The sequence below is a fragment of the Trachypithecus francoisi genome, unplaced genomic scaffold, assembly GCF_009764315.1.
Source record: "Trachypithecus francoisi isolate TF-2019V2 unplaced genomic scaffold, Tfra_2.0 Lachesis_group13, whole genome shotgun sequence".
NCBI lineage: Eukaryota > Metazoa > Chordata > Mammalia > Primates > Cercopithecidae > Trachypithecus > Trachypithecus francoisi.
In genome coordinates this window covers 94379346-94392513 of record NW_022681458.1, presented here as the reverse complement: position 1 = coordinate 94392513, position 13168 = coordinate 94379346, and the positions used below count along the sequence as shown (strand labels likewise).

The following is a 13168-nucleotide window of genomic DNA, read 5'->3' as shown; positions in this document are numbered from 1 at the left end:
CATATCACCCCCTAGTAGAGATAGTTCACCTCTGCTTTTCCAAGTAGTATACTTCTAATTACATTTCCCTGTTCTGTTCGCAAATACTTCCAATTCTGTGTAAAATAGTAGTGGAGATAATGGGCATTTTTGTTTTGTTTCTGAACTTAATGTGAATATCTCTAGTGTTTCTTTGTTAAATACGTTGTAGATAATTTTGTATTGATTTATAGATGTAGAAAACAGTATATATGTTTATAATAGCATATAATACATATGTATGTAATACATAAAAGTATATAACATGTAAAAAATCTTCAGTGTATCTATCATAAATGAATGTTGAATATTCTCAAATGCTTTTTTGGCATCTGTGGAGATTACCATATGATTTTCCCCTTGGGTGTATTTATAATTAGTGATGAATATTATAATATTGAACCATACTAGCTTTCCTAGAATGAACCCCATTTGGTAATGAGGTGTTACTTTTTTAAAAAATGTCTTTAGTTTTATTATTTGCTTTCCTGCAAAAAGACTTTATAGAACCTGCACATATTCTTGGCCAAAAGTGGCTACCTCAAAGCTTCTAATTTTATTTTTTATTTAGGCAGCCAGCTTTGGCTGAGAATAGTGATTCAGTTTCATTTTTAAATTTCCAGGAGATGGAATATGATTGGCCTAGTTCAGGTCAAACATCTAGCTCAATAAAGTTAACTGTGGCTGCAATTAGGGTGAGATGATTTACCAGCTTGGTTGATGGCAGCACACTCTTGTGGGAAAGAATGGGAGACAATGGTAGAGTAGAGAGTTGATACACGGGACAGACTACTCAAAAGGTGTATCTATTGTGTTTTTGTATTATTACTATTATTTATTTATTTATGTTTTGAGACGGAGTCTCTCGCCCAGGCTGGAAAGCAATGATGCAATCTCGGCTCACTGCAAACTCCACCTCCTGGGTTCATGCCATTCTCCTGCCTCAGCCTCCCGAGTAGCTGGGACTACAGGTGCCCGCCACCACGCCTGGCTAATTTTTTGTATTTTTAGTAGAGATGGGGTTTCACCATGTTAGCCAGGATGGTCTCAATCTCCTGACCTTGTGATCTGCCCACCTCGGCCTCCCAAAGTGCTAGGATTACAGGCGTGAGCCATCACGCTCGGCCAAGGTTTTTTTTTTTATTATTTAATGCAAAATTTATGGCTGTAGCTAGCAAAATTCCAGTTTTACTGTACAGATTAAGTTTTTTTTTTTGGTAAGAATCTATCTTACCACTGAAGCCTGGATCATCACTGGTTTCTTATTCACTCTATAGCAGTAGTCCCCAACCTTTTTGGCACCAGGGACCAATTTTGTGGAAGATAATTTTTCCATGGATGAGGGTGGGAGATGATGGTTTTGGTATGAAACTGTTTCATCTCAGATCATCAGGCATTAGATTTTCATAAGGAATGTACAACCTAGATCCCTTGCATGTGCAGTTCACAATAGGGTTCACACTTCTATGAGAATCTAATGTCGCCACTGATCTGACAGGAGATGGAGCTCAGGGGGTAATGCTTGCTTGCCCTCTGCTCACCTCCTGCTGTGTGGTCTATGGTCCAGGAGTTGGAGACCCCTGCTCTATAGTACATGTTTTCAGTGGTTACTTGGAACTAAGAAAGATCCTAAAGGACTCTGAGTAACCTACTACTCAATTCCCCAAAAGAGGAGGCTCTTATTCTTAGTATAGGCATACTGTTGTGTATTACATGGAATTTTCAGAGAATTAGAGCTTAGTATTTTATGTATAGTGACATTAGTTTAGCCAGACTTTTGTGTTTGGAAGATATTGTTAAAAATAATTTTTCAGGCTGGGCCCAGTGGCTCATACCTGTAATCCCAGCTGTTTGGGAGGCCGAGGTGGGTGGATTGCTTGAGTCCAGGAGTTTGAGACCAGCCAGGGCAACATGGCTAAACCCTGTCTTCACAAAAAATACAAAAATTAGCCAGGCATGGTGCTGTATGCTACTTGGGAGGCTGAGGTGCAAGGATCACTTGAGCCTGGGAGGTCAAGGTTGCAGTGAGTTGTGATCGCACCGCTGTACTCCAGCCAGGGCAACAGAGTGAGTCAATGTCTCAAATAAATAAATAAACACAAACATTTATTGAGGTATAATTGACATACAAACTGCACACATTTCAAGTGTGCAATTTGTTGTGTTGACATTTGTGTTACACCTGTTTTCACAGTCAAGATAATCAACATATCTCATCTCCCAATCCCTCTACCTCCTGGTCTTCAGGCAAACACTCATCTGCTTTCTGTTACTGTAGATTAGTGGTTTGCATTGTCTAGAATTTTATATAAATGGACTCACAGTATATACTCTTTTCTTTGCTCTAGTTTCTTTCACTCAGCATAAATTTTTTTTTTTAGATTAATACATATTGCAGCTTGTATAAGTAGTTCAGTCCTTTTTGTTGCTGAATAGTATTTCAATTTATGGCTGTATCACAATTTGTTTATCTTTAGAGTGATGTCTGGCTTTGATCTGTTTTCCTTTGTTTGGGGTAAATAAATACCTGAAGGTGAAATGCCTTCATTGTATAGTAGTTACATTTAAAAGGTTTAACTTTAAAAAGAAAGGATCAAACTGTTCTCCAGAGTGGTTCTACCATAAAGATACTTTGAGACATTTATGTGGTTTAGAACCTTGCTACTTGAGTTTGGTCTGCAGATACGCATTACCTGAGAGCTTGTTAAAATGCTGAACCTCAGGTCCCATTCTAGGCCTGTGAAATCATTCTGTCTTACTCACAACTTCAGATCTAATTCTTGGTTATTTTCATATATAGGTATCTTGGAATAATCTGTATGGGTTATCTGTCTACCCTTAGTATTCAAGGAATGCAAAATAATTTTAGAAATGACTTTGTAAATCAATAAGTAAATTAACTGAACATCAACTAATGTTTTTAAAAGTCAAATACCAGTGATTTATTCACCTACTGTTTTGAATTACTTTTACTACTGTCATTTCCATTCCCGAGTGAGTATTTAAGCTACATTCATGGTAGTGTCACCTTTCTAAGTTGGTGTTGAAGATCGTGGTCTTACTTATTAGCATTAGGAAATTGTTGGTTGAAAACAAGGTTTTCGAAAACCCAAGAATTAGATATGGGAACAAAAGAGTAAACATTTGTTGCATTATCGAGTGGTACAAGTTAGCATTATACGACTTATAATTAAGTTTTCCAAAAGTTGATTTATAATTAAGATATTCTAGAATTATGATGTTTAGGATAACAGTTTTCTGCACAAGATTGTTTTCACTTTTATATTTCGGTTTAAGATATCAGTTACTCAGTCCGTTAAAGCCCTGCACTCACACCTCTTCTTCATACCCCTCACAGGCAGTTAAGATAGAGCAGCTATGAATGATTCAGTTCTTACTCATTTAAAATTTAACACAGCTGTTTTTCAGGAGAAAAAAATCTTTACCCTGTTATTACATTCTAAAAGGAATTTATAGTAAATGGGCACTTACCTGTTTAGGTGATAAATGTGTTTAAATATAGTTTTACAGAAAAAACAAACGTCAATAATGCTACTCCTTATTTTATTGATTTTTAGCTAAAGCTGATGTGTTTCTTTGGGAGGCAAAGTTAATGAAACTTATGTAATGTTACCTGCAAGCCAGTATTTAGAATATTAGTGAATTGGATGGATAGCATGTTCTTTAGGCCATGTTTTTCAAATTGTCTGTGGTGAAAGACCAGTTTTTATGGTGTTATTTTTATTTTTGTTTTTTTGAAACAGGGTCTTGCTCTGGGTCAGCCCAGGCTTGAGTGCAATGGCATGATCATGGCTCACTGCGGACTTCATCCCCTGAGCTCAAGCCATCTTCCTGCCTCAGCCTCCTGAGTAGCTGGAATTACAGCCATGCTTCACCATGCCTGGCTAATTTTTTGACTTTTTTTTGTAGAGACTCCTGCCTTGGCCTCCCAAAGTGCTGGGATTACAGGCATGGACCACCGTACCAAGCCGGAGGATGAATTTTTAAAAAACATTTAATTTATTGCATACCAATACTTTTGTCAGGTACAATAAAAATATGGAAAAAATAAAGATGTAGAAAATACAGTTCACAATTTTTAAATTGTTTCAGCACATAAAATTACTCTGATTGCTTTAAAGTCTCCTAAATGCTTACACTGAATTTTGTACTTCTGGAGAGTTGCAGTCTGAGTAGCACTGCCTTAAACTGGTGGTTCTCAGAATGTAGTCCCAAATGCACAGCGTCATCAAACATCGCCTGGGAACTTAGAAATGCCAGTTGCCTGGTTCCATCCCAGGCCTACTGAATCAGAAATTCTGGTGATTTGGCTCAGCAGTGTGTTGAAACAAGACCTGTAGGTGATTCTGAAGCTGAAACACATGAAACTTTAGTAAGCCATTGTTAGACTTTTTTTTTTTCATGCTCAGAAGGTGTTTCCTTCTAAAATGCTGATTATCTATGCTTTTTTGAGTAGGAGCCGGATAGCGCTTTTATAAGTCTAAACTCTCTTGGAGTGCCAACTATGTAAATGAAAGACTGAAAGACATGATTGGTTATAAGTTAAATCTGTCACAGCTTCTTAGCAAGGAAATAATATGTGTAATTGAAGACTGATATGGTTGAAAATATATGTGCTTAATGAAAAGGAAAATTCTGGTGTTTTCAGATACCAGTAGGATGGGCCACGTTATTAAAATTCTGTTGATAGAATTGAGAAGCCTGTCTTTGCTGTTTCATAGATGAATGAAGACTTTGCCAATCAAAACTGTTTTTTTTTTTTTTTTTTGTTTTGTTTTTTTTTTTTTTGAGGCAGAGTCTCGCTCTGTCGCCCGGACTGGAGTGCAGTGGCCAGATCTCAGCTCACTGCAAGCTCCGCCTCCCGGGTTTACGCCATTCTCCTGCCTCAGCCTCCCGAGTAGCTGGGACTACAGGCGCCCGCCACCTTGCCCGGCTAGTTTTTGTATTTTTTTTTAGTAGAGACGGGGTTTCACCGTGTTAGCCAGGATGGTCTTGATCTCCTGACCTCGTGATCCGCCCGTCTCGGCCTCCCAAAGTGCTGGGATTACAGGCTTGAGCCACCGCGCCCGGCCTCAAAACTGTTCATCGTTGTAAGACCTCAGGGTCTCATAGCAACTGAATCAGACAGCCCCAAGTTGGATGTGTGGCAGGTTGTTTCAGTACAAAATAAAAGGAACTAGCACACTGTTATGTTTCAAACCACTGGAGATTGAAATGGGGTCTTTACAGAGATTGTCTGGATTCTGTTTTTCACTTCAGTGTCCTGTTGTTTGTAACTAGTATATAGAATTACAGTAGTTTTTTTGTGTGTATATTGATTTTGTATCCTTCAATATTGCTAAACTCACTTTTTCTAGTAGTTTTTTTTTGGAGATTCCATCAGATTTTCTGCATAGAGGATCATGTGGTCTGTGAATAAAGGCAGTGTTACTTCTTCCTGTCTCAGTCTGGATGTTTATTCGCTTTGTTTTTTTTGACTCTTCCCCACTGCCTTTCTTTTGTCAGATGATTACACTGACTAGAAACTCGGTACAGTATTGAATAGAACTGTTGAGAAGGCTATCCTGAGAAAAATAGTTAGTATTTCACTTCTGTGTGATGTTAGTTGTAGTTTTTTTTTTTGTAATGCCCTTTATCAGATTGAGGACATTCTCTTGTAGTTCTGGTTTTCTGTGAATTTTTGGAATGGATGTTGGCTTTTGTCAAATGCTTTTTCTGTATCTGTAGCGGTGATCATACATTTTTTTGTTTTTTTTTTTTTTTTTTTTTTTTTTTGAGATGGAGTCTCGCTCTGTTGCCCAGGCTGGAGTGCAGTGGCATGATCTTGGCTCACCACAACCTCTGCCTCCTGGGTTCAAGCGATTCTCCTGCCTAAGTCTCCCGAGTAGCTGGGACTACAGGCACACACCACCATGCCTGGCTAATTTTTTTATTTTTAGTAGAGATGGTGTTTCACTATGTTGGCCAGGCTGATCTCGAACTCCTGACCTCGTGATCCACCTGCCTCAGCCTCCCAAAGTGCTGGGATTAAAGGCGTGAGCCACCACGCCTGGTTTCGGTTTTTTTTTTTTTTTTTTAAACTTATTAATATGGCGAGTTACATTTATTTTGAATGTAAGTCAATCCTGCCTTCCTGGAATAAGACCCATTTGGTCATGTATTATCCTTTTAATGTATTATTGGATTCTATTTGCCACATTTTTGTTTAGAGTGATTGCATTTCAGCTCGTAAATAGGTATTTGTCTGTAGTTTTCTTTCCTTCCAGTATCTTTTTCTAGTTTTAGGATCAGTCATACTGGCCTCGTGGAACGAGTTGGGAAGTATTCCTTCCTCTTCAGTATTTTGGAAAGAATTGTGTAGAGTTGGTATTGTTTTTCTCCTTAAATATTTGGTGAAATTCACCAGTGAAGCCATCTGTTTCTGGAGTTTTCTTTGTGTGAACTTTTAAAGTACAGTTTGGTTTCTTTAATAGGTATAAGGCTATCAGTTTCTTCCCCAGTGAGCTTTGATTGTTTCATTTCAAGGAATGTGTCCTTTTCAGCTAGTTGCTGAATGTATTGTCATGAAGTTGAGATATTACCTCTTGTTTGTGATATTGGTAATTTGTGCCTTCTCACTTTTTTTTTTCCCCCTAATCTGGCTAGAGGTTTATCAATTTTATGAATTTTTTTAAAGAATTAGCTTTTGGTTTTATTGATCTTTCTCGGTTGATTTTCTGTTTCATATTTTATTGATTTCTACTTTGATCTTATTTCCTTTCTTTCTTAGAGTTTATTTTGTTCTTCCAGTTTTTTAGGGTAAATGTTAAGACCTTTTTGTGTTCTAATACAGGTGCTTAGTGCTACAAATTTTTTTCCTGTGTGCTGCTTTATTGCATATTACATCCTGTTGTATTTTCATTTAGTTCAAAATAGTTTCTAATTTATTTCTCTTTTGACTTCTTTGAGCCATAGATTATTTAGAAGTGTGTTACTTGATTTTCATCTCTTATGTTTCAACCATTTACATTTAATATGATTTTTAGTAAGGTTAGGTTTGACTCTGTCTCTTACTAGTAGTTTATTCTGGTTTTGTTCCCCTCTCCCTCTTTTTCTGCCACCTTTTGGATTGAATATTTTTAATGAGTCTCTTTTAATCTCCATTGAATATTACACTGTTGGGTGCTGTATATTTTTGTATTCGTGTAAGTGTCCTTGAGCTTTGTTCTGGGATGTAGTTAAGTTACTTGTAAAGGCTGGGCATGGTGGTTCACACTTGTAATCCCAGCACTTCGAAAGGGCAAGATGGGAGGATTGCTTGAGGTCAGGAGTTTGAGACCAGCCTGGGCAACCTGGCAAGACCCCATCTCTACAAAAGAGAAATTTTGAAAATTAGCCAGGTGTGATGGTGCAAACCTGTGGTCCCAGTTACTCATGAGGCTGAAGCAGGAGAATCACTTGAGCCCAGGAGATCGAGGCTGCAGTGTGCTGTGTTGGCACCAAAACAGTCATCCGAAAGAGTTTGAGGGACTAGTGCCTGTTCCTAGCAAGACTGGAAAAACCTCAAAATTTGTAAAGTTACTTGTAAATAGTTTGATACCTTTGGGTTTTGCTCTTTTAATTTGTTAGGGAGTCTGAAGCACTGGTCATTCTTGGGTTAATTATTCTCCACTACTGAATCAGTGTTTTTTGCTGAGTACTCTATCCAGTGCCCTTTAAATTTTGAGGTTTTTCAGTCTTGTTAGGAACAGGCATTGTGTTCCCTCAAACGCTTTTGGATGGTTGTTTCTCCAGCCTCAGGTAGTTTCTTCACACAGCTGTGCTGATCAGTATACTACTAAATACTCCAGGGAACCCTCTTTAGCGCTCCTGGGTTCTTTCTCCATGCAGTTCTTTCCCTCTTTGGTACTCTGTCCTGTGAACCTTAGCTGCCTTGGTCTTCTGAACTCTGTCTCAACTCATGAAGTCTACTGAGCTTCATGATGCCTTCTGCTTCAGTTTATTCTCTTGCTCCGTACTCTGGGAACTAACTACTGAGGCAGCCATAAAGATTACTGGCCTTCATTGCCTGATGTCCATTGTCTTAAAACCCATTGTTTTATTACTTTGTCAGGGTATTTTGTTGGTTGCATCAGGTGGAAAGGTGAATTTGGTCCCTGTTACTCTTTTTTTTTTTTTTTTTTTGTAGTTTTAAAATTGAAAAACAATTCATATAATGTAAAATTCTATATTTTAAAGTATACAATAAGTGTTTTTTAGTATATTCACAGTGTTGTACAACCATTACCACTATTTTGTTTCAGAACATTTCTATCAGCCCCAAAAGAAACCTCTTACCCATTAATACGGGTTCATTTATAAGATAGGGTTTATTTTCTGTTTCTTTTTGTATTCCCTGTTGAGTTCTTTCTTCCACATCCCTGTTGATTTTAATTTTTATTTTTTGAGCATGTCAAACGTGGTTCTAAAATTTGGGACTTTACAAAGGGTATGCTTAGAAAAATTTCCCCTCCTCTCCTCTCCCTTGTCTCTTCTCTCTCCTCCTCTCTGTCCCCTCCCCTCCCCTTGGTCTCACTCTGCTGCCCAGGCTAGAGTACAGTGGCAAGATTTCTACAGCCTCAACTTCCAGGCTCAAGCAATCCTCCCACATCAGCCTCCCAAGTAGCTGGGACTACAGGCATGTGCCACCTATTTTTGTTTATTTTTTGTAGAGACTAGACATCAGTGTGTTTCCCAGGCTTATCTTGAACTCCTAGGCTAAGCAGTCTTCTTTCCTCAGCTTCTGAAAGTGCTGGGATTATGGTGTGAGCCATTGCACCCAGTCCCTATTCTTTCTTATTCTTAACTAATACATGAATAATTTTTATGATGGTTTTTTGGGTACTTGGGAAGAAGGGGCCATTTGGGCATAAAGTCTGATATATAGGTGTAAGATCAACCTTATTAAGTTGCTTAGCTGTTCACTTGATTTGTTTTATGCTGATAGTGGTATATTAAAATTTGCTATTATTAGTGTGTTTTTATCTATTGGTACTTGCGTATCTGGTAGCTTTTGCTTCATAAAATGTTTGCTACTTTACCTGCTATAAAAATAATCATAAATGCTAAATCTCTGTTGTGAATTGTGATTTTTTTTTTTTTTTGGTAGCATTAAAAAGTCATCTTTTTGGCTGGGCATGATGGCTCATGCCTGTAATCCCAGCACTTTGGGAAGCCGAGGCAGGTGGATCACTTGAGATGAGGCATTCGAGACTGGTGTGGCCAACATGGTGAAACCCTGTCTCTACTAAAAATATAAAAATTAGTCAGGCGTGGTGGTGCGCACCTGTAATCCCAGCTGCTCAGGAGGCTGAGGCAGGAGAATTGCCTGAACCTGGGAGGTGGAGGTTTCAGCGAGCTGAGATTATGCCACTGCATTCCAGCCTGGGCAACAGAGCAAGACCCCGTACCATCCCCCCCAAAAAGTCATCTTTTCTATGGTCATATTTAATTTTGTTTAGCTTGAATTCTACTTGTCTTGTATTAGGATCTGCTTGCATTTCTTATTGTCTCCATTTACCTGGTAAACTTTGTCCATCCCTTTGTTTTTACCCTTTCTTAACCATCTTTGAGTAAGCTCACAAAAATTCAGCTTATTCTATTTTTTCCTCTTCCTCCTCGCATTTTTAGTTGCATTGTTTTCATTTTGAGGAAGTTTTTTTTTTATACAGTGTATAGTTGAGCCTTAGGTTACAAGCCAAATTGAAAACCTTTTTGTTTTAGTGGGTGAGTTAAATCCATTCACATTTGTTGATGTGCCTGAATATGTATGGGATATTGGCTTACAGTTTTCTTAAAGTATCTTTGAGTTTGAGAAGGATTTGTGTCCATCCTTCTTGAAATGTTTGGTAAAATTCTCCAGTGAAGCCGTCTGGTCCTAGGCTTTTCTTTGTTGAGAGGTTTTTTGATTACTGACTCAGTCTTCTTAATTATAAGAAGTAGTTAAAAGTAAGTCTTATAATTGTTATATGCTACTGGTGAATTAACTCATTTGTCTTTATGTGTCTTTATGTCTTTTGATGGTTTTTGACTAAAGTCTTTTTTGTCTGATAGAAGTATGGACGACATCTCTGCTTTCTTTTGGTTACCATTTACGTGGAATATCTTTTTCCATCTTTTCACTATGTTTGTCCTTATGTCTAAAGTGAATCTCTTATAGCATGTGCTCAGAGTCTTTTTGTTTTTCACTCCATTCATCTACTCTGTGTCTCACATGCTGACTTCCTTTGTGCTTCATTGATTTTTTTTTATAGTGACATATTTTTCTTTCTTAATTTTCTTGAAGGTAGTTGTGGTGTGATTATCATGGGGATTACATAAAACATCTTACAGTGGTAACAGTCTAAAAACTTAAAAGCAATTTATTTTCGTACACAAAAACTATGCCTTTTGCTCACCACCACTTAATATTATAGTGTCAAAATTACATTTTTTTGTGTTTTGTATACATTAACATAGTTTTATTTTTTAATGCTTTTGTCTTTTAAGTTGTATACCAGAAATTAAAATAAATTTAAATAATTTGCATACCACCATTACAGTAGTATAGGTTCTCTATTTGCCTATATATTTACCTAGGTTTTATATTTTTGCATGGTTTCTTGTTGTCTAGCATCCTTTTGTTTCAACTTGAAGGACTCCCTTTAGCAATTTTTATAGGAAGGGTCAGTAGCAATGAACTCCCTCAGTTTTCACTTATCTGGGAGGTTTTTATTTGTCTTTCATTTTTGAAGGACATTTTGTCAGATACATCATTCTTTTCTGGCAGTTTTTTCTCTCAGCCCTTTGGATATATTATCCTGTATCCTGAACCTGTAGCATTTCTGCTGAGAAATGCACTGATTAATCTATGAGCTCTCCTTTGTACATGACAAGTTGTTTTTCTCTTTCTTTCAGGATTCTCTGTCTTTGACTTTTGACAACTTGATTATAACTACTATAATGTATCTCAGTGTGTGTGTGTTGTTGGGCTGTTCTAGTTGGAGTCCTTTGGGCTTCCTGAATTTGGATGTCCATTTCCTTAATTGGATTTGGGAAATTTTTGGCCATTATTTCTTCAAACAAGCTCTCTGTCCATTCTCTCTCTAACCTCCTTCTTAAGCTCCTGTAATGTGTATATTGGTCCACTTGATTGTATCCCATAAGTCCCTTAGGCTTTCTTCGTGTTTCTTCATTCTTTATATTCCTCTGACTCAAAAATTTCAAAAGACTTGTCTTTGAATGCACTGACAATTTGCTCTGTTTGATCAAGCCTGCTGTTGAACCTCTCTAGTAATGTTTCCAATTAAGTTATATTCTTCAACTTTAGAAGTTCTGTTGGATCTTTTAAAAACTAATCTATGTTGCTCTCTTCGGTCCGTACGTCCAAGATGACAAAGAAAAGAAGGAACAACGGTCGTGCCAAAAAGGGCCGCGGCCATGTGCAGCCTATTCGCTGCACTAACTGTGCCCGATGCGTGCCCAAGGACAAGGCCATTAAGAAATTCGTCATTCGAAACATAGTGGAGGCCGCAGCAGTCAGGGACATTTCTGAAGTGAGCGTCTTTGATGCCTGTGTGCTTCCCAAGCTGTATGTGAAGCTACATTACTGTGTGAGTTGTGCAATTCACAGCAAAGTAGTCAGGAATCGATCTCGTGAAGCCGGCAAGGACCAAACACCCCCTCCCCGATTTAGACCTGTGGGTGCTGCCCCACGTCCCCCACCAAAGCCCATGTAAGGAGCTGAATCCTTAAAGACGGAGACAGACTATTCTCTGGAGAAAAATAAAATGGAAATTGTACTTAAAAAAAAAAAAAAACTAATCTATGTCTTTGTTTATTCTCATTTTACATTAATCATTTTTCTGATTTATTTATTTATTGAGACGGAGTCTCACTCTGTTACCCAGGGTGGAGTGCAGTGGTGTGATCTCAGCTCACTGCAGCCTCTGCCTTTCGGGTTCAAGTGATTCTCATGCCTCAGCCTCCCAAATATCTGGGATGACAAGCGCGCATCACCACGCCCATCTAATATTTTTGTATTTTCAGTAGAGATGGGGTTTTGCTGTGTTGGTCAGGCTGGTCTCGAACTCCTGACCTCAAGTGATCTGCTGGCCTCAGCCTCCCACACCCACAGGTGTGAGCCACCATGCCTGACTTTCTGATTTTATTTACTTATCTGTCATTGTTCTCTACATTGATCCTCTTTGTGACAGTTATTTTGAATTTTTTGTTAGATAATTCATAGATCTTCTTTTAGGTTGTTTTCTTGATTTAGTTTCTTGCTTTATTGGGCTGTTTGCTTGCTTCTTTGTGTGCCTTATTTTTTGCCATGACTTTTGCATCTCTTCCAGTCTTTACAAACTGGTTTTGTCTAAGAGAAGACCTTTGCAAATCAGTCCAGCTAGAGATTCTGGAGATGCATCTTTGTTATACTTGTACATGTAATTTCCCTATTAGAGAGGTTTGCTAGTTTCTTTTTCAGGTGTTTGTACTCTCTTGCTCCCTCTTATCTGTGTGTGTGATACTGCAGATTCTCTGGTGCTGCAGCAAGCCACTGAGTTCTTTTGTTCTCTACAGTCTCCAGGTTTCCAAAGTATGTTGGTTAAGTCAGTGCTTCAAGTCAGGAAGACAGAATTAGTCCCGTCTACATTCCAAATCAGATGGTCAGAATATTGGATGCATTTTCCACTCTTCCATTTCCTTCCAGAGGGAAAAGCCATAAACTGGACACTTTCTCCTCATCATACCAAGTTGTGCTGTCTTCTACCTGCTGTTCTCTGGTGCTGCACAGGTTCTCTGGTGCTGCACAATGTTGCTGAGCCCAATTCTGTTTGGACCCCAGGTATCCAAAGCATACCAGTCCATCAGGCAGACTCCTGAAAAGCCAGAATGTTGGACATAAGTTTCACTCATCTCTTTCTCTCCTGAGGAAGAAGCCATAAGTTGTGCTTTTTCTCCCAATAGTGTTGATGTGTGCTGGCTTCGGGGAAGGGCTTATGGCCTTTTAAACCCATTTCAATGCACATGTTCTTGGCTTTGAGCTTGCCTGGGGTACTACCATTTCTGAACTGCTTTCTGGATTTCTCAAGGCTTTTTGGACTGTATATTGTGCAGTCGGTATGTTTGTGTG

At 38.4% G+C, this 13168-nt stretch overlaps 2 protein-coding genes across 3 annotated transcripts in view; both read left to right on the top strand.

The window, feature by feature from the left end:
- Positions 1 to 13168, top strand: part of EPC2 (enhancer of polycomb homolog 2) — a 146388-nt gene that overhangs the window by 16618 nt on the left and 116602 nt on the right. The window lies entirely within an intron of this gene.
- On the top strand, positions 11392 to 11859 carry LOC117095025 (40S ribosomal protein S26-like). Its single transcript, XM_033231566.1, has one exon. It carries the CDS (start codon positions 11397 to 11399, stop codon positions 11772 to 11774), a length of 378 nt encoding a protein of 125 aa, XP_033087457.1. The 5' UTR covers positions 11392 to 11396; the 3' UTR covers positions 11775 to 11859.